Genomic DNA, 21,343 nt, shown 5'->3' with positions numbered 1-21,343 from the left:
GAATTTATATTCAAAAGAATAGTTGATTTCTAATGACGAAAATAAAGTGTTTAAATAGTTAACACGAAACCCTTATACGAAACGGAATTAAAATCAAAAGTCGAAAATAATTAAAGTGCAGTTTCGAGTCCTAAACAAACTCAAATGGCCTAAAAAGCCCATCAATAATCACAGCATAGTAGTCATTTGAACTCGTGGGCCCGTTTCCTTTCCGAAAACATATTCTATTAAGCAATCGGACACCGAGGGCTGACTAGTAGAAATCGTTTCAACAGTTTTAGACGATTTGCTTCTTTGTCGAATCGTGCAGTCATCCTTCCTACGTCACGAATATAGTCAATCAAGAAATTCATTCTCAACTGGGTGTAACTTTGTCTTTTCCACTCTTACAAGTGTATTTTAATTAGTCTGATAAATTTTGGTGTCCTAATACTTCCTCCGATTTTTAATACTCGCAACGTTTGTGTATTTTACACTATTTACATATTCTATTTTGACTATTGTTGTTGATTTATATGTAAGATAAAACATAATCATGTAGGATTTTGTTAGATTCGTCTCAATTTTTATTTTCAAAATATTAACTTTTTATAATTTTTGTTTAAAGAGAGTTAAAGATATTAATGATCAAAGCTGTGCATAGACATGCGTGAAAGTGACCAACGTTGCAAGTATTACAAATCGGATGAAGTATTATAAGGAAAAAAGACAAGACAAGCTTTAAAGGACAAACCAAAATAGAATATGGGGCAAACAAATAAGGACGAATGAAAGTAATAAATATAAGCATTTATATATACATTTTCTAAATTAGCTATACAAATTATCAAAAGCCATGTACCTAACTCTTACCCAGTTAGTTGATTATTCAACATTATATGACAGTTAAGTAAGTATCAGACGATCTGATAGAAGGCGAATTATTTCATTCAAAGTAATAAAGATATACTATAATTAACTCTTTGCCTCCTAGGATACTTCCAATGTGTATATGGACAATGGACATATGCATGGGCGCATGCATGGTACGTAGCTAGCCAACTAAGATAGTATATCTCGGCTAATAAAGTTACTAATATAATCTTATCCATCATATGATTTAATCCTATCTCATTAGTTCATTACCACCTTTGATACTACTAAATTTGTCCATCCGCAGTATAAATTACGCCGCCCACGTTTCATTTAATCAAGTAATTACTCCCTCCGTTCCGGAATACTCGACCCGGTTTGACCGGCACAGAGTTTAAGGGACTTGAATTGACTTATTTAATTTAATAGGTAGTAGTTGATAGTAGGGTATTATTTTAATGTAGTTAGTGGGAGGTGGGTTAAGTGGTGGGGTTGGGGGAGAGTATGGGTTGAATTTTTAATTATTTTTTGTATGGAGTAGGGGTTAGGTGGGTCAATAGGGGTGGAGTGAGAAATAATATAATATTGTTAGAATATTTCCATTTTTAGAAACAAGTCAAGTATTAAGGGACGGCCCGATAAGGAAAACAGGTCAAGTATTCCGGGACGGAGGGAGTAACATACACTAAAAACAAACAAAGAAACAAACAAAAGGGAACAAATTAAGAATTGGTTGCTTAAACTTGCAAAATAATAATGCTGAATAATAAAAATTAGCAACTAAATTGCAAGTAGTTATCATTGACTAATCACAGAATATCTATCTCTCTTGTGTCCACTAGTGTTCGTTTGCACTCTATAAAAGCAATCCTTTGCATTCTTCTTAACTCACATTTATCACATAATTACCTAAAACATAAGCTAATTAGTAATTAATCTTCCTTAATTAAGCCCTTAAACCTTTGTTTAAATTTCGATCTCATCCACCAGTTATAGCCTTCAACTTCGTTCCATAATTAAGGTACACTAGCTTACTTCTTTGAATCATTATTCCTTAGCAATGCACCACTTCTGTAACGTTCTTCAATTAACCGAGTGCATGTGTACGTATACATAATCTAGGATTTATTTTGAAAATGAGTCATTTGAAGCACGTCGTTTGCTTAAGGCTCTGTTTGGCAAATACTAGCTGAAAGTGAGCTGAAATTGATAAGATAGCACATTAGCACCTGAAATTAATAAGGTGCTGAAACTGATAAGTTAGCTAATTATATAATTTTTACTTAGCAAAAAAATATCTAATTAACACATCACATTCTTTTTGATCAATTAGCACTAAATTTGATCTTTAATTTCATTTTTGACGCAAAATTGCAGTCTAAAGGTCAATATAATGGAGAATATAAAAGCTCCGTTTAGGGGAATTACAAGCGATATACGAGGAAGGCTTTCATGTTATAAGCAAGATTGGATGAATGGTTTCAAACATGGACTTGGGTACGTAATATGCATGTTCTTAATTTGTTGCTAATTAAGTTTTTAAACTCTTGTTTAATTTTCTTAATTTATCTAATTATGCCTCTAAAATGTAATTATAGGATACTTACTCCCGCTGCCTCCATCTTTTTTGCTTCGGCTCTTCCTGCTATAGCCTTTGGGGAGCTATTAAAAAAGAAAACAGGTTTTGTTTCTCTTCATTATTACTATCACTACGGTCAAACTTATACTTCCTCCATTTATTATTAGGGGTGATGATAAAGGTCGCAAGTTGCGACAACTAAATGTTGTCATCATAATATTTTTACTATCAATGCAAATTGGTACATTTAGGCGCCACGTAGGCTATGAGTCATCATAATATTTTTACTATCAATGCAAATTTTTTACTATGAAAACATGTACATAAGGTAATCGATATAAAAAAAGAAACAAATTAAAATATTAAGATTTTCTTACCTTTATTTTAAACAGGTACAATAGGATATATAAGTTAAATATTTTAGATTCCAATTTAAATCATGACACATAAGCATGCCATGTCATTATTGTGACACGGCTTAAAGGTCGCGTGTTGCGACCTTTATCATTTTCGTATTATTAGATGACAAATTTTGATTTTGACACTATTTACATAAGCTCATTTGACTTTCTTTTATGATTTATATTTAAAGAAAAATATAGTCATATACTCATATTAGATCTTATTAGACATGTCTCAATGAATATTGTTTAAATATCAACTTTTTATAATTTTTTCTTATCCATAATTGTGTATATTTTAATTTTTGAAATCGTGCATTGACAAACATGCCTAAAAAATTGTGTCATCTAAAAAAGAATGGAGGAAGTATAATGCGGAGTACTATGTACATATTATGTACTTCCGTACTTAATTCCTCTGTTCCATATTGTTCTTTGCATTTAGGTGATTTGATATTCGTGTGGTTAAAGATTAAAATTTTTGACTGTAGTTGGTAGTTTAAATATTAGAAAAAACATTAACGTGTAGAATATCATTGGATTTGTTTCAATGTACAGGTGGAAGCCTGAGTTCAGTACAAACAATATCATCAGCAGCAATTTGTGGAGTGATACAATCAGTAATTGGCGGACAACCACTTCTAATACAAGGGGTTGCAGAACCAACTGTTCTTATGTATACTTTCTTGTACAATTTTGCTAAAGATAGAGAAGATCTTAAACCTCTGTTCCTGGCTTGGACAGCATGGTAATTTTACTCAATGTCACATTATCAAATACATTTTGACTAAAAATCACTTAAATAGTACTCCCCCGTCTAAAAATACTCACAACGGTTTGACTTTTTGCATTATTCACATAATTTATTTTGATCCTATTTTATTTATAGTATATGAAAACAAGTGTTAGCATATAATATATTATTGGCTTCATCTTAATGTATATTTTCAAAATATTAATATTTTATAAGTTTTTATAATATATAATTAAAACGGATTTTTCATGAAATGCCCCTGAGGTTTATCTTAATGCACCAAATACCCCTAAATTTTCCAGAATGCACCAAATACCCCTGAGGTTTAGTATAAATACACAAAATGCCCACAAGGCTAACGGACGTTAAGTACCCGTTAGCGTATGTTTACCTTTATGCCCTTAATAAACCGTTTTCTCTACTTATCCTAACATTAACCCCTTAATTATATTAATCAACTCTTAATTACATTAATTAATCCTTAATTAAATTAATTAACCCTTAATTACATTAACTAATCCTTAATTAAATTAATTAACCCTTAATTAAATTAATTAATTATTATCTAAAAAAACCAATTACCCCCAAATTTTTTTGGATTCTCCATTGCCACCCTGTTGTTTCCTTTGGTCTGTCTCCTCAATTCCCACCACCACCATGTCAACCCTCTCTCCATTATCAATACCAACCATAACTCTTGCTTCTAAGTTCCACCTCCATGCCTAATCTCTCTCCTTCCCTCACCCTCCACACTGATCGAATTTGAGGAGTTAAGCAACCACATGACCTTCATCCTCGCAGCACCAACGAATTAGAGGAGAGAGAACGCCACCACCACCAAACCCCACCGCCGCCATGCCGCCACCACCAAACCCCACTCCCCCTTCCTCACCGATGACGTTTCCCTCCCCCGCACTTCCCCCATCTTCCTCATTGCTCCCCACTGCCGCCGCCACCACCAAACCCGTGTTTCCCTTCCCTGCACTTCCCCCACCTTCCTCATTGCTCCCCACTACCGCCGCCACCAAACCCCACTCCCCCTTCCTCACCGGCGTCGTTGCCCACCCCCCACTTCCCCCTCCGTTACGATAATTGCGACTAGATTGCTGATTTGGGGGATCAATTTTTTTGGGATCTGGATTTTGAGGAGAGAGGAAAATCGATGTGCTTATCTGCCGTGGAGCAGGCTGGTGTCGGTGGCGGTGTGGGGTGGTGGTGAGGAAGAGAAGGGGTTAGCAGGGTGGTGTGTGTGGTGGTGGTGATGAAGAGAAGGGCTGCCATGGAAGACAGGGAAGAAGGAAGGGGAGAGAGAAAAAAACAAAAAATAAAAAATAAGAAATTAAAAGGGAAAGAGAAAAAATAAAAATTAAATAAAATTAAAGTTAAAGTTAACGGATAAGTTAACGGAGTTAACGGAAAATAGTCATTTTGGGTATTTTGTGTATTTATACTAAACCTCGGGGGTATTTGGTGCATTCTGGAAAGTTTAAGGGTATTTGGTGCATTAAGATAAACCTCAGGGGCATTTCATGAAAAATCCGTAATTAAAATTATTAATAGTCAAAATTTTACATTGACAAGTGTGTCTAGTCAAAACGTTGCGAATATTCCGAAACGGAGGAAGTACAAGTTATAAATGCATCAAAGAAAAAATTAAACTAACATAATATTTTAGATGTCAAATAACTTAGATGGTACCTTGTTTTGGGTAGTACTGTAAATCCTAGATCAAATCCTGTCTTCGTCATTATTTTAATAACATGTCATCTCTAATCATATATTACAGGGTTTGTGTATGGACATCTCTATTACTGATGCTAATGGCAATTTTAAACGCGTGTGTTATCATTGATCGATTCACGAGGATAGCTGAAGAGCTTATTGAAATGTTAATTGCGGTTCTTTTCATCCAAGAAGCTATAAAGGTACTACTTCTGTTTCAAAAATGATCTTTACGCCTTCCGTTTTAGTCCGTTTCAAAATGATCTTTACGACTTCCGTTTTAGTCCGTTTTATAAGGTTCTTTACACTTTGTTTTATTCTATTTTTGGACATGAAATTTTACTATCTTACCATTTGTACCCCACAATTATTTACAATTTTCACTAATTTTCTCTTACTTTATTCATTTTTTTTTTCTTACACCCACCCACTTTTATTTTACCCATTACTCTTATTTTATCCATCTTTTATTATATTCAACCAACTTTTCTACTTTTGTGTTAATATTTGTTTAAATAATAACCATAAAAATCATTATGAAACGGAGGTAGTACTACTTAAGTGAGCTAAGTCAATATAAAATATAAAAATTAAAAACTTTTTTTGTCAAAGGACCAACCTCACCAAAAGCTCAAGCTGATGGTCGAAGTCCCAGATTTAGTTTTATACTCTATAACATCATATTTGATTGATATAGAAGATTTGCTAATGTAATTAATCAAATCTAATTATAATAGGGGATTATAAGTGAGTTTCATGTACCCAAAGGGAAAGATTCAGACATTAAGGCATATGAATTCGAGTGGCTTTACTCGAATGGATTGCTCTCTATCATATTCTCTCTAGGCCTTCTGTATACAGCCTTCAAAAGTAGAAAAGCAAGATCATGGTGGTATGGAACAGGTTAGTACGTGTTACTCAACCAAAATCAATTATACAATAACATATATTAACATTAATTAATTCAGATATATGAGACTAAAGATGACCGTGGGCCGGGCCGGCCGGGCTTCAGACCGAGCCACCGGGCCGTTGCCTAACCGGGCTGGGCCCCGACGCACGTTCTATCGGACCGGGTCGGGCCGGAAAGTCCAAAGTAGACCTGACCCCGGTCCAAGCCGTGACTAAGGCTAATTTTACTAAATTTAGTGTGCTTTGCCGTGTCGGGTCAAGTCGTGTCGTGCATTGTTGTGCTTTTTCTAAAATATAAAGGCGCAGGCCCGACCCACGACTTCGTACCCGTGTCCAGCCGTGCTTTTTTCGTGCTCGTGCAGGCCGGACTTTTTTCGTGCCGGGTCAGGTCGGGTTTCGGGCCAGCTCGAACTACAGTCATCTTTATATGAGACTATCTCACAATAACTTATTGCGAATAGGCATGAACTAATTAATACTGGGTGATTTTTGTGAAGGTTATATAAGAAATTTCATCGCGAATTTTGGGGTTCCATTGATGGTATTGGGGTGGACAGCATTGTCATATGGTGTACCAGGCAAAGTTCCTGATGGAGTTCCTAGAAGGTTATTTAGCCCTCATCCTTGGGATACTGATTCATTGCATCCTTGGACTATTGCCAAGGTATAATCTCCCTCAGTTCTTCGTTTTTCAAATCGTTCTTAGTTCTTAGACGGTTATAACAGAAGTAAGAAATATTATAAATAATGTAAATGAAAAACACAGAGATTTAGCGTGGTTCACAAACAATGTATAGATGGAAGAAAGTTTTATTGATCTTGAGGAGTATAGATTACACTATTACAGAATAAAACTATGTTATGAACTAGAGAGTTTATATAGTACTGATCTCTAGACATATACGGAAAAGCCAACACTACAAGAAATTAAAGGCCAATAATCGTTGATTAAACACGGGATTTCCTGTCGCAAACCCGTCATAAAAGGGGGCCGTCGTTAATGGAAAATCCCGTTGTTAACCCGTCGTAAAAGAAATTTACAACGGTTATTCCCGTCTTTGTTTGGTTGTTAGGTCCGTCGCAAAAGGCTTTTACGACGGGATTTTTGACCCGTCATTATTAGGTTGTCATTAAAGATACAAATTCTTGTAGTGCAAGAAAATAGGCACAAAACAGATAAGTCTGGTGTAAAATAACAGATCTCTGTGTTGGGGCGTTGCAGTAAGGGATTTGACCGATTCAAGACATATATATTCTAATTAACATAGATTCAACCTAATTCATTTTGCTACTACTCAAGATGACGTACTAAAATTGCATGAAAATTTTGTAGAAAATGGGGGAAGTACCAGGAAGACACATCCTAGGGGCCTTCATACCTGGATTAATGATAGCAGGACTATTCTTTTTCGAGCATAACGTCGCTTCGAAGATGACACAACAAAAGGATTTCAATCTTAAAAACCCTTCTGCCTACCACTATGACATCCTTCTTCTTGGCTTTACGGTTTGTCACTCTCTTCCTAATATTAATTACGTACTTTGGTTCGACATTACAAGAAATTGTACCATTAACGACGGGAAATCTCGTTGCTAAAGGCCAATATTCGTTGATTAATGACGAGATTTCCTGTCGCGAACCAGTCGTAAAAGGGTGGTCGTCGTTAATGGAAAATCCTGTCGTTAAAGAAATTTACGACTGTTGTTTGGTTGTTAACTCTGTCGCAAAAAACTTTTGCGACGGAATTTTTAACCCATCATAATTAGATTGTCATTAAAGATATAAATTCTTGTAATGCGAGTTTTTTGATTACAATTAGTACTTTTGAACATTTTGGTCTAGAAATTAACATAAATTAGAGCCTTGATTATTAATTAATTAATTAAACTTGGTTGTGTACAGACTTTGATTTGTGGGTTGCTTGGACTTCCTCCTTCCTATGCTCTTATCCCACACTCTCCTATGCACACCAAGGCCCTCGCCGTCCTCAAACGACAATTGCTTCGCAGAAAGATGGTTGAAAGTGCTAAAGCTAGCATACATGAAAGGGCTAGCAACTCCCAAATTTATGGCAATATGCAAGCTATTTTCCTTGAAATGGACAAGAACAAGCTAGTAAGTTTTGCACTATTAAAATTTTAATCACTTAAAACGTTTCTAATTAATAACTTAAAACGATTAAGAAACGAAAGTGAATATCATAAAGCGTTACTCCGTAAAAAAAAAAAAAACAAAGTAAAAAAAGGTAGATGTTCACAAGTTGGTAAACTAAAAGGTTGTTGTTTGCAAAGTTTAATTAATTGCATTTTTCACTACTAACGTGTAATTTACGTCTTTTGCGTACTCCCAGTGCATGAAATAATCGCGATAAATTGGTATTGTACGAAGTAAATAATAAACTGTTGTATATGTAAGAGTATTCTCCCACAAGGAGAAAATATGTTGTTTAAAACGTCTGTAAATATACTCATGTGCTTAATATATTGAATAGGAGATGGCTTGAGTTATTGGGCCAAGTACAACATTGAGCTTGGTGTGCTAGTACCATATTGGTAATATGGCTATATATTATTAATCAAGACATACACACGCACGATTTATTTAATGACTTAATTAATGTTAATCTAATTATTTATTTTAATAGGATAATACCAAGGGCAGTTATTTAGTAACTGTCATATTAATTTCCTATTTAATCTAATGCTAATTACCTTTTTTAAATATTTCTCACAAAAGTCAATTTTCTTCCAAAAACATGTTGATAAGAATGGATGATCTTGTTGTATTCCGTTTATATGATTAGGGAATATTGAGAGTAGATTAGCTTTGAATACCATCAACAATATAGTGGCCGGGGACTAATATTATCCTAAGGACATAAATTAACTCGTACTAATCTAGTTTCTGTATTTTCGTTTTCATAATTTCCTTCATTGGGTTTCGTTTTGTAGACAAATGCAGTGGTTAAGGAGCTAGAAGACTTGAAGCAAGTAGTGATGAAAGGAAAAACTAATGACAAAAATGGCAATTCCACAACATTTGATCCTGAGAAACACATAGAGAGCTACTTACCGGTCCGAGTTAACGAACAAAGATTAAGCAATCTATTACAATCCCTTCTCCTTACCATTTCAGTTTTCGCCATGCCTGCTCTAAAGAGAATTCCATCTTCACTGCTTTGGGGTTACTTTGCTTATATGGCCATTGATAGTCTCCCTGGTAACCAGTTTTGGGAAAGAATCCAACTTCTTCTTGTTAACAAAAGTAGATTACATAAGTAAGATCCCGTTCTTTTGAGCTGAATTTTACTAAACTAAACTGAACTGGAAAGTCATTGAATTCAAAAATAAATAGAAAAAAGAACAAGATCTAAGTCTTACCACCTCTGTTTCAAAATGATCTTTACACTTTTACTTTTAGTCCGTTTCATAATGTTATTTTTGCTTTGCTTTATTTTGGACATGAAAATTTACTACTTACACTTCTTACGCTGCAATAGTTATAATTTTCCACTTATTTTCTCTTACTTTATTCATTTTTTTTCTTACATGCGCTACCTTTTTACACATTTCTCTTACTTTATCCGTATTTTATTATATTCAACCAACTTTTTCATTTTTGTTTTAATATTTGTGTAAATAGTAACCGTAAATATTTTTATTAAACGAAGGTAGTATATAGGTATAGTTGAAGTTATAAGAAATATTTCTTCCGTTCTTTAATACTTGCGCCATATTTTGTTTATTTATTACTACAAATATAAAAATTTAAACAAATTTCCACCCTAATTGGTGTGATTATAATGTTTTATCGCTTCAACTTTTATACGGATTACTAATTTGTGTATTAATCTATGTTATTTTGTAGGGTTTTGAAAAGAAATCATGCTACATATGTGGAAAATGTGCCATTCAAATGCATAGCGGCTTTTACAACATTCCAACTAACATACTTAATCATTTGTTATGGGATGACATGGATTCCATTAGTAGGAATAATCTTCCCTTTGCCATTTTTTCTTCTTATAATCATAAGACATCTTATACTACCAAGGTATTTTGAGGCACACCACTTACACGAACTCGACGCTCATGAGTATGAGGAAGTTGTAGGTGCTTCAAAGCGTTCTTTCCGTCATATGTCACTCTCTTTCAAGGTATAATTAATGTCTATACGTAGTAGTACGTAGTACGTAGTACCTGCTAAAGATTGTCGTGGGTCGGGTCAGGCTTCGGGTCGGGCCCACATCTAGGCCACATTCTATCATGACGGACCGTGTCGAAAAGTTCAAAACAGGGTATGGGCCCGGCCCAAACCCAAAGGACTTTCGTACTTTGTCGTGCCGGGTCAAATCTTGTCGTGTCTTGTCGTGCTTTTTCTAAAAACTTAAGGCCCAGGCCTGCCCCACGGTCCACGACTTCGTGCCCATGCCGGGCCGTGCTTTGTCCGTGCTTGTGTCTGGCCGAGCTTTTTTGTGCCGTGTCGGGTCGGGTTTCGAGCCGGCCCACCCCAAGCCATCTTTAGACTACCTGCTTATATACTCGGTACATATGTTTTGCTATAATGTTGCAAATTGTTATGAACAGGAAAATGGAACATCAAATTACAACATTGATGATGAAGAAGAATTAGATGAAGAATTTTCTGATTCTGAGATTTTAGATGAGTTAACAACTCATAGAGGGGAGCTAAAGATTAGAACTATGAGCTTTCGTAGCGAAAGATGGACTTCGAGTGGTAGGAAAGAGGTGAACCCTAGAGCTATGAGTTTTCGGCATGACCCACCTTCCAAGGTACGTAATCATTATAATGTTAAATAATAATGTTAAAAACTTTGAAGCTGCTAATGGTGCGTTTTATTTACGTGATTTTTTTTTTTAAAATTTTACTGAATTTATCTGAACTTATTTTTCTGAAATAAGATGAATAGAATAGTGACTAAATGTTCGTCAAATAGTTGATAGCTCATCTATAATTGTAATTGCGCGCAGGTCCATCCGGAAGACATTGTATAATAAGAATAAGTTGATGAACGTACATACGGTTTTACTTGAAGAAGTGATCGGTAACTTGACGATGATGACCACAATGGAATCAAATGATAGCCTTATTTGAAGTTTTACGTTAGCAAATTAGTGAACTTTGTTATACATGTACATAAAATGTGATACTCCGTACATAATACATGATATAATATGTTTAGGATGATATTAAAATGGCTACGATAATTTTTTTTTTTGGTGTAAATGGCTACGATAATTTTATATCTACTATAAATTTTTAATCTAAACTTTATATTTCATTAAATTAAATCTACACCAATTGACTTTTGGATTTTTTTAGAAAAATAAAACAAAATAATAAGGATAATGATAATATAAACTTTTGTATTGTCTATTAGCAAAGGTTAGGCCTTGGGCCTAGGCATCTTGGACTTGGGCGAATAAACATTAACTTCAACCCAAAGTGTCTTTTTTGTATCATCGCGGGCCTCCTTATCTTTAAAGTTCCCTCCTAATTGCATGTTGCACACTAGCCTAAAGACCACCAATCCCAAACTTGAGATAAACAAGCTGCTCATATCTTTCTAATGCGGAAAAATTAATACTAACTAGCTCCAGGGGCGAAGCCAGACTCGGTTATCAAGGGGGGCCGAATACTAATTAAGCAAGTGAGTTTAGCCGTTTAGGGGGGCCAGTCCAATAGAAACTATCTAATGTTAACTTGTTAGTCTTTTATTTAATAGGTGCGGTTGTGATTTTAGTGATACACCTTATTTAAATAGAGGTGCAAATTTAGGTTTAAACAATATATAAATTAAGTGGTAAATGTATTGAGCGATAAAGAGGGAGATGGAATGGAAAAGGTTGATTGAATATATGAATTAAATGGTGAATTGATGTTGAATGAAAAAGATGAAGTGGAAAAGGCGTACATTGGAGCTGTAAAATATAGTAAACAACAAAAGGAAAAATTGAACAAAAACAAAAACAAATTGATGGATAAAAAGAAGGGATAATCATCTATGAATAACAAATTGATGTAGTATATACGTTACTATTAATTCTAAACGGACCGAATTTTTTGTATCTATAATACCTCGTACGAAAATGATAAAGGTCGCAACATGCGACCTTTAAGCCCTGTCACAATGATGACATGTCATGCTTATGTGTCGTGATTTAAATTGGAAACTAAAATATTTAAATTATATAACCTATTATATATATTTCAAAAAAAAAGTAGGAAAATCTTAATATTATAATTTGTTTCTTTCTTTATATCGATTTCCTTATTTGCATATTTTCATAGTAAAAATATTGCATTGATAGCAAAAATATTGTGATGACGCAAACCTACGTGGCGCCTATATGTACCGATTAGATTCGAACACGTAAGATTGCGACAAGTAAATGTTGTCGCAACTTGCGACCTTTATCATCACCCTCGCTACTTCGTATATGATAATTGTTCAATCTAAGGTTGAAGATGAGACGATTCTTTGTTAACACCTCATGAACATGCCAATGCCACAAAAGCCAGGCATTATTGCCGACCATAGGACAGAAAAACAATATGGAGCATAAAAGATAATAAAAATAACCAAGAAATATCAAATCTTGAATTATTTTTTACGCTAAAAAAACCCAATAATAACTTGAATTAAACCACCATGCATATATATTTGCATAACAACCATGATCTAAAGACACTCCAATGCACATGGAATGCCTATTAAGGGATTAATAAAGGAATTAAATCTTAATTGATTCATTGATCTTTGTATTATAATTATAAATTAATATAATGTCTCAAAGTTGAATAATTAGATAATACCTGGTTTATGTCTCGTTCGTATCTGCTGTTTGTTGACCCCCTTTGATTTTTCTTTTCTGAATTAATTAGTCAAATTATTTGTGGGTTTGATTGATTCTCAAAGTAACTCTTATGGTTATAAAAATAGATTTGCTAGTAAAAGTTTAAAATAGCTGAGCACATAGCTAAATATTGGTATAGAAATTACGTGATCAGCTATCAAGATATTGTACTTTTTTTTAGCAGGTAGTTGGCAAAAAAAAAAGTGGAAAAGGTAAAATAAATCAAATATTATAAGGAGCTACAAGGTATTGTAGCCAATCAATGAGAAACTTTGCAACTTAAATGCATTATGCCCAGAAATTTGTTGCGACAAATTTAGTTACACCAGTTTGTAGCTAATCATTAGAGTTGCTCTTAGATCTTTTCATTATCGCTTCCTCTTTTCAGATTTTAGTTGTCAAATTTTAAAATTAACATGATTATTATAACTATTACGTACGAAAAATAACTTTTTGTTCTAAAGTATAAAGTAAAAATTGAAAATTAACTGTGACATCAAACTAATTTCTAGTCCTTCGAGTATATTGTTATTTCTAAGATGGTTCGCAAGAAAATCCAAACAGTTCTGCAAATCTAAACTTCCATGTGGTTCATGCACGTGAAATAGTGACTTATGGATTATATCTTGTTTTCGGTGATTCATAAATCATGCATGATCAAGTATCATTGATTCTTTGGTCATTGGACATCTCATGCTTTCAACTTTGCACCAATTATTTTAATTTGTTTCACTGACAAAACCAATTAAAAAGGTTACGTAATAAGTTACCAACTTGTAGTCATTAACATAGTATATAGCTTACATACACTACAATAATTTGTATCTTTAACGACAACCTAATTACGACGGGTCAAAAATCTCGTCGTAAAAGGCTTTTGCGACGGGGCAAACAACCAAACAATGACGGGAATAACCGTCGTAAATGTCTTTTACGACGGGTTTACGACGGATTTACGACGGGATTTCTATTAACGACGGCCCTCTTTTATGACGGGTTCGCGACAGGAAATCCCGTCCTTAATCAACGATTATAGGCCTTTCGCGACGGGATTTCCCGTCGTTAATAGTACAATTTCTTGTAGTGATATTACGTACTTACTAATCCTCCCTAGAAGGCTATAAGTTGAATTTGAGTCACCTATCTATAAGTTTTCATTTTTGAATTATGGTCTGAATTCTTCTCCATTGGAATAATCTGATATGGATTATTGTGTTAAACTATAGAATAATAATATTGATTGACGATATTTATAGAAACTAAAGCAGATTGCAGAGAGAATTTGGGAGAGAATTGTCTTTAATCAGTGTTATTCTCACACGAGCAAACTGTATGCCACACTTGGCTTAAATAACAAGCAACAATAATGCCACATCAGCAACTACTCTAACAAACTAACAGAATGAATAACTAACTTCTGTTTTAAATAAAAGGAAAAATAAATATACTCTCCTATACTCCCCATTCAAGATGGACCTTGGAAATAAGTCCAAGCTTGGCGGAAAGAAGCTGATGTTGAGATGAAGATAATGGCTTAGTAAGAACATCAGCCAGCTGATCTGAACTTGAAACATGGACAGTGTTGATGAAACCAGAATCCACCTGCTCCCTTACATAGTGCATATCCCTTTTAAGATGCTTGGTTTTGTCATGGAAAACAGGATTCTTGGCTTAATGCTCAGCAGACATGTTGTCACAATATAAATTAACTGGTAAAGGAATGTTCACTTGAAGATCTTCAAGCAAACCCTGAATCCAAACAAGCTCACTTGCAGCAGCAGACATGCTTCTGTACTCAGCCTCAGCTGAAGATTTACTGACACTCCTTTGTTTCTTGGTCTTCCAAGAGATCAAATTAGGACCTAAAAACACAGCATAGGCACTAAGAGATCTACTGCTGAACTGGCAAGAGCTCCCGTCAACATCACTGTATGCAGAAAGGTTGAAATCATTGCTTGCTGAATACCAAATACCCTTAGAAGCTGTTTCCTGTGGAATTTTGACCCTTAGAAGCTTTTATGGAATTGTACCAATCAGGATACCCTATGAGTTTGAAACATTGATCAGCAGTGTGACCTTTCCCTTTGCAGTGAGTACAAACACGATTCATCTTTTCCCTCTTGATTTCTTTCCAATCTTTCTTGCCTGATCCAGTATTATTCTTCTGTAACTGAGATTGATTTCCTCTGTAAGCTTGAGCAGCCATAGCACTGCTTGTCATAGCATTGCAATCTGCAGTAGCACCACTCAATTCCTTCTGTTTCTCAATTTGTTGTGTTATTGAGAAAACCTTGTTGATGTTAGGCAAGGGATCAACATTTGTCACAGTGTTATCAAATCCTACATTTAGGCCAAGCAAGAACTTCATCATCTTGTCCTCTTCCTCAAACTCAGCAACCTTTTTCATAAACTGACAGCTACATTGCAGCATTGCTCCACATGTACTGCTAGGAAATGCTCTTAAATTTTGCATTTCATCCCACAGTTTCTTGAGCTTACCATAATAAGCCACAATAGTCATATTCTGCTGTGTCAGATTCTCAATTTCTTTCTTCAGTTGGTAAACTAATGGACCATTTGATTGTCCAAATCTCTCATTCAATTCACACCACAGATCAGCAGCATTATCAATGTAACCAAAATCATCAGCCAGATCATGATTCATTGAACTCAATATCCAGCTAACCACCATGAAATCAGTTCGTTTCCATTTCATATAATCTTTGTGATTTACAGCTGGTTTTGTTATGTCACCTTTTATGTATCCTTCTTTATTTTTAGCTACTAAGGCACGTTTAACATTTCTACTCCATCTAACAAAATTCACACCAGTAAACAACACAACAACCAATGAAGAAGTAGGATGATCAGAATTGGCAATGAAATAAGGATCAGAATTATCAGCATTACCTCCATTGTTGGTGTTGTTGTGTGAATTGTCACTTTTAGAGTCAAGAATCGCCATTATAGAAGATCAAATTGCTTCGAACAGCGCAAGAAATTTCGCAATCGCACACATAAATCGCAAGAAATTTCGCACCAGAATTTCTGAAAATCAATCACTCTTAGCTTTGATCTAAGAGCTGATCAGAAGAACTCAAAATGAGCAAACCTAAATCTCAGATTCGAGATTGATTGCTCTGATACCATATAGAAACTCAAGCAGATTGCAGAGAGAATTTGGGAGAGAATTGTCTTTAATCAGTGTTATTCTCACACGAGCAAATTGTATGCCACACTTGGCTTAAATAACAAGCAACAATAATGCCACATCAGCAACTACTCTAACAAACTAACAGAATGAATAACTAACTTCTGTTTTAAATAAAAGGAAAAATAAATATACTCTCCTATACTCCCCATTCAAGATGGACCTTGGAAATAAGTCCAAGCTTGGCAGAAAGAAGCTGATGTTGAGATGAAGATAATGGCTTAGTAAGAACATCAGCCAGCTGATCTGAACTTGAAACATGGACAGTGTTGATGAAACCAGAATCCACCTGCTCCCTTACATAGTGCATATCCCTTTTAAGATGCTTGGTTTTGTCATGGAAAACAGGATTCTTGGCTTAATGCTCAGCAGACATGTTGTCACAATATAAATTAACTGGTAAAGGAATGTTCACTTGAAGATCTTCAAGCAAACCCTGAATCCAAACAAGCTCACTTGCAGCAGCAGACATGCTTCTGTACTCAGCCTCAGCTGAAGATTTACTGACACTCCTTTGTTTCTTGGTCTTCCAAGAGATCAAATTAGGACCTAAAAACACAGCATAGGCACTAAGAGATCTACTGCTGAACTGGCAAGAGCTCCAGTCAACATCACTGTATGCAGAACGGTTGAAATCATTGCTTGCTGAATACCAAATACCCTTGTCCAAAGTTCCCTGAAGATATTTAAGAACATGCAAAGCAGCACGCAAATGAGGTATTCTAGGAGAGTGAACAAATTGACTCAGGTGTTGCACACTGTAAGAAAGATCAGGTCTGGTAATACCCAAGTAAAGAAGTTTACCAACCAATCTTCTGTAAATGTCAGGTTCAGTAAGGAGGTCTCCAACATCTGTAGAAAGCTTTAGGCCACATGACAATGGTGCTGATACAGAGTCACAATTTTCCATTCCTGCATCCACTAAAATATCTTGAATGTATTTCTTTTGAGAAAGAAATATACCAGCAGAACTTCTGAGGATCTCAATACCAAGAAAGTAAGCCAACTGACCAAGGTCCTTAATAGTGAATGCCTGATCAAGAGCCAATTTGACACTCTCAATTTGAGATGATGAAGTTCCAGTGAGCAAAATATCATCAACATACACAAGCAACACTAGAAATTCACCATCAAGAGTTCTGGTGAAAAGAGAATAGTCCTGAGTAGATTGTTTGAACTGCAAAGTTTTGAGGAATTTGCTCAATTCTTTATTCCATTGTCTGGAAGCCTGTTTTAGTCCATAAATGGACCTTTTAAGCCTACATACTTCACCAGGTTGGGCCTTAGTGTAACCTGCAGGAGGCTTCATATAAACTTCCTCATCAATAAATCCATGTAGGAAAGCATTATTAACATCCAATTGACACAAAATCCAACCTTTCATAGCATCCAAAGCTATTACAGTCCTCACAGTAGCTAGTTTGGCAACAGGAGAGAAAGTTTGAGTGAAATCCTGTCCTTCAACCTGTTGATAACCAATAGCAACTAATCTAGCCTTGTATTTGTCAATTGTATAATCTGGGTTCAGTTTTGTCCTGTAAATCCATTTTGATCCAATTGCCTTTTTGTCTTTGGGTAAAGGTGTGAGATCCCAAGTGTCATTGTTTTCAAGAGCCTGAATCTCCTTTTCCATAGCATTCAACCAGTTTTCACTAGTCTTGGCTTGGTTGTAATGTTTAGGATCAGAAGAAGATGCACTCACAGAGAATGCAAGAGATTCCCAAGTGTCATAGTCATGTAAAGCTAAGTCAAGTAGCCAGTTGTGATCATGTGTAACCACATCAGTATGATCATCCAAAATTGATTCAATGGAGAAAGATAGATACCCACTATCAGAAGAATTTTTCACAATTTCCCTGTGAGGAACATAAGTGCCCACAAAATCCTTGAGAGTAGAAGAAGGTTTGATTGTTCTAGTTGAATGCCTAACAGTGGGCATAGCACCAACATTAGTGTTGGTAGGTGATTCAAGATCAAGAGTGTGTAAATCATTAGCAGAATGAGGAGTGGAAATGTGAGATATGAAGGAGATAAGTCCAAGTGGTTCTACTATGATCATCCAGAATAGTCAGAAAATAAGAAGCACCATCAATACTTCTTATCTTGTAAGGACCCCACAGATCCAAGTGGATCAAATCAAAACATGCATCAGCTCTATTTGTACTAACAGCAAAAGGCAGTTTATGATGTTTTGCTTGATAGCACACAACGTAACACAGTTGTATTCAGATAGACCTTTACAACAATCAGCATCAATGTATCTCATTTTAGACAAAGATGGATGGCCTAGTCTAGGATGAAACATGTGAATCTTATTTTCTGTTGACATTTTTGCCTGTGAAGCACTAGTAGCAGTCTTATTTGGAAGAACCATAACACTAGAATCAGTCATGTTCTCTACATTATTACAATTTGATTGTTTGGAGACAGTACCTGTGGAGAAACCAGCATGAGAAGGTAGTACAAAGTAGTATAGACCATTTGTTCTTTTGCCAGCACCAAGCAACTCAGAATTAGCAGGGTCCTGGAAAGTATATCCAGCACCAGTGAATAAGACATGCAGATTAGTACGCTCAATCAACCTTCCAACTGACAAAAGGTTATGTTTGGAACCCTGAACCAACAGAACATTATGTAGAACCAGCTTGGTACTCAAAGCAGTGTCTCCTATGGTGTCTACATTCAATTGAGAACCATCAGGTAGACCAACTTTGATAGGCTTAGTCAGGGTTCTGATGTTGGTTAATATGGTTTTATCATAAGTCATATGATCACATGCACCAGAGTCAACTATCCACACACTTGCATCATGCAATTTATCCACAGTACAATTGAAAGAATGAGAAATTATACCTGCATAATTGGCATAAGAACAATGAGCTCCACTTGTTTCAGTACCCTGATTCTGTTTTCCCTTCATCACTTTCATCACTTCTTGACAAATAGCATTCAACATCTCATTGTTAACCATTCCATTCTCATTGTCTGCATTACCTAGTGGTTCATCTCCAATCTCAGCATTGTAATTGACATGTGCTGCAAGTCTGTTTCCTGTGGAATTTTGACCCTTAGAAGCTTTTATGGAATTGTACCAATCAGGATACCCTATGAGTTTGAAACATTGATCAGCAGTGTGACCTTTCCCTTTGCAGTGAGTACAAACACGATTCATCTTTTCCCTCTTGATTTCTTTCCAATCTTTCTTGCCTGATCCAGTATTATTCTTCTGTAACTGAGATTGATTTCCTCTGTAAGCTTGAGCAGCCATAGCACTGCTTGTCATAGCATTGCAATCTGCAGTAGCACCACTCAATTCCTTCTGTTTCTCAATTTGTTGTGTTATTGAGAAAACCTTGTTGATGTTAGGCAAGGGATCAACATTTGTCACAGTGTTATCAAATCCTACATTTAGGCCAAGCAAGAACTTCATCATCTTGTCCTCTTCCTCAAACTCAGCAACCTTTTTCATAAACTGACAGCTACATTGCAGCATTGCTCCACATGTACTGCTAGGAAATGCTCTTAAATTTTGCATTTCATCCCACAGTTTCTTGAGCTTACCATAATAAGCCACAATAGTCATATTCTGCTGTGTCAGATTCTCAATTTCTTTCTTCAGTTGGTAAACTAATGGACCATTTGATTGTCCAAATCTCTCATTCAATTCACACCACAGATCAGCAGCATTATCAATGTAACCAAAATCATCAGCCAGATCATGATTCATTGAACTCAATATCCAGCTAACCACCATGAAATCAGTTCGTTTCCATTTTATATAATCTTTGTGATTTACAGCTGGTTTTGTTATGTCACCATTTATGAATCCTTCTTTATTTTTAGCTACTAAGGCACGTTTAACATTTCTACTCCATCTAACAAAATTCACACCAGTAAACAACACAACAACCAATGAAGAAGTAGGATGATCAGAATTGGCAATGAAATAAGGATCAGAATTATCAGCATTACCTCCATTGTTGGTGTTGTTGTGTGAATTGTCACTTTTAGAGTCAAGAATCGCCATTATAGAAGATCAAATTGCTTCGAACAGCGCAAGAAATTTCGCAATCGCACACATAAATCGCAAGAAATTTCGCACCAGAATTTCTGAAAATCAATCACTCTTAGCTTTGATCTAAGAGCTGATCAGAAGAACTCAAAATGAGCAAACCTAAATCTCAGATTCGAGATTGATTGCTCTGATACCATATAGAAACTCAAGCAGATTGCAGAGAGAATTTGGGAGAGAATTGTCTTTAATCAGTGTTATTCTCACACGAGCAAATTGTATGCCACACTTGGCTTAAATAACAAGCAACAATAATGCCACATCAGCAACTACTCTAACAAACTAACAGAATGAATAACTAACTTCTGTATTAAATAAAAGGAAAAATAAATATACTCTCCTATACTCCCCATTCAAGATGGACCTTGGAAATAAGTCCAACCTTGGCAGAAAGAAGCTGATGTTGAGATGAAGATAATGGCTTAGTAAGAACATCAGCCAGCTGATCTGAACTTGAAACATGGACAGTGTTGATGAAACCAGAATCCACCTGCTCCCTTACATAGTGCATATCCCTTTTAAGATGCTTGGTTTTGTCATGGAAAACAGGATTCTTGGCTTAATGCTCAGCAGACATGTTGTCACAATATAAATTAACTGGTAAAGGAATGTTCACTTGAAGATCTTCAAGCAAACCCTGAATCCAAACAAGCTCACTTGCAGCAGCAGACATGCTTCTGTACTCAGCCTCAGCTGAAGATTTACTGACACTCCTTTGTTTCTTGGTCTTCCAAGAGATCAAATTAGGACCTAAAAACACAGCATAGGCACTAAGAGATCTACTGCTGAACTGGCAAGAGCTCCAGTCAACATCACTGTATGCAGAAAGGTTGAAATCATTGCTTGCTGAATACCAAATACCCTTGTCCAAAGTTCCCTGAAGATATTTAAGAACATGCAAAGCAGCACGCAAATGAGGTATTCTAGGAGAGTGAACAAATTGACTCAGGTGTTGCACACT

The 21,343-nt window shown here is 35.5% G+C and overlaps 2 protein-coding genes and 1 long non-coding RNA gene across 4 annotated transcripts; 1 reads left to right on the top strand and 2 right to left on the bottom strand.

Annotated features, from left to right (window-relative positions):
* Nucleotides 1–1,754: 1,754 nt before the first annotated feature.
* Nucleotides 1,755–12,210, top strand: LOC110787863 (boron transporter 4-like). 2 transcript variants are annotated; one of them, XM_021992501.2, is made up of 13 exons: nucleotides 1,755–1,873; nucleotides 2,230–2,349; nucleotides 2,451–2,533; nucleotides 3,391–3,580; nucleotides 5,373–5,511; nucleotides 6,046–6,211; nucleotides 6,718–6,884; nucleotides 7,554–7,727; nucleotides 8,124–8,336; nucleotides 9,173–9,498; nucleotides 10,089–10,377; nucleotides 10,808–11,014; nucleotides 11,213–12,209. In XM_021992501.2, exons 2-13 carry the CDS (start codon nucleotides 2,246–2,248, stop codon nucleotides 11,234–11,236), a joined length of 2,082 nt encoding a protein of 693 aa, XP_021848193.2. In that variant the 5' UTR covers nucleotides 1,755–1,873; nucleotides 2,230–2,245; the 3' UTR covers nucleotides 11,237–12,209. The 2 variants fall into 2 exon arrangements, with proteins under 2 accessions (XP_021848193.2, XP_056682910.1); XM_056826932.1 differs by lacking the exon at nucleotides 1,755–1,873 and having other exon boundaries at nucleotides 11,213–12,210.
* On the bottom strand, nucleotides 8,002–13,142 carry LOC130459508 (uncharacterized). Its single transcript, XR_008918921.1, has 3 exons — nucleotides 13,059–13,142; nucleotides 9,349–9,469; nucleotides 8,002–8,312 (listed from the first exon to the last, which is right to left on the bottom strand). It is a non-coding gene; the product is annotated as an uncharacterized lncRNA (long non-coding RNA).
* Nucleotides 13,143–18,441: 5,299 nt separating this feature from the next.
* On the bottom strand, nucleotides 18,442–20,337 carry LOC130472162 (uncharacterized). Its single transcript, XM_056842632.1, has one exon. The coding sequence runs from the start codon at nucleotides 20,335–20,337 to the stop codon at nucleotides 18,442–18,444; it is 1,896 nt and encodes a 631-aa protein (XP_056698610.1).
* Nucleotides 20,338–21,343: the final 1,006 nt, after the last annotated feature.

Source organism: Spinacia oleracea, chromosome 4, assembly GCF_020520425.1.
Source record: "Spinacia oleracea cultivar Varoflay chromosome 4, BTI_SOV_V1, whole genome shotgun sequence".
In the NCBI taxonomy this organism is placed as follows: Eukaryota; Viridiplantae; Streptophyta; class Magnoliopsida; order Caryophyllales; family Amaranthaceae; genus Spinacia; species Spinacia oleracea.
Note: the sequence above shows the minus strand (reverse complement) of the source record. Positions and strands in the feature narration are given on the sequence as shown.

Coding starts and splice junctions, on each gene's coding strand:
- LOC130472162 (XM_056842632.1), bottom strand. CDS start 20,337: ATGGCGATTCTTGACTCTAAAAGTGACAATTCACACAACAACACCAAC.
- LOC110787863 (XM_056826932.1), top strand. CDS start 2,246: ATGGAGAATATAAAAGCTCCGTTTAGGGGAATTACAAGCGATATACGA. Junction 5,512..6,045: donor TCATCCAAGAAGCTATAAAG/GTACTACTTCTG, acceptor TAATTATAATAG/GGGATTATAAGTGAGTTTCA. Junction 6,885..7,553: donor ATCCTTGGACTATTGCCAAG/GTATAATCTCCC, acceptor AAAATTTTGTAG/AAAATGGGGGAAGTACCAGG.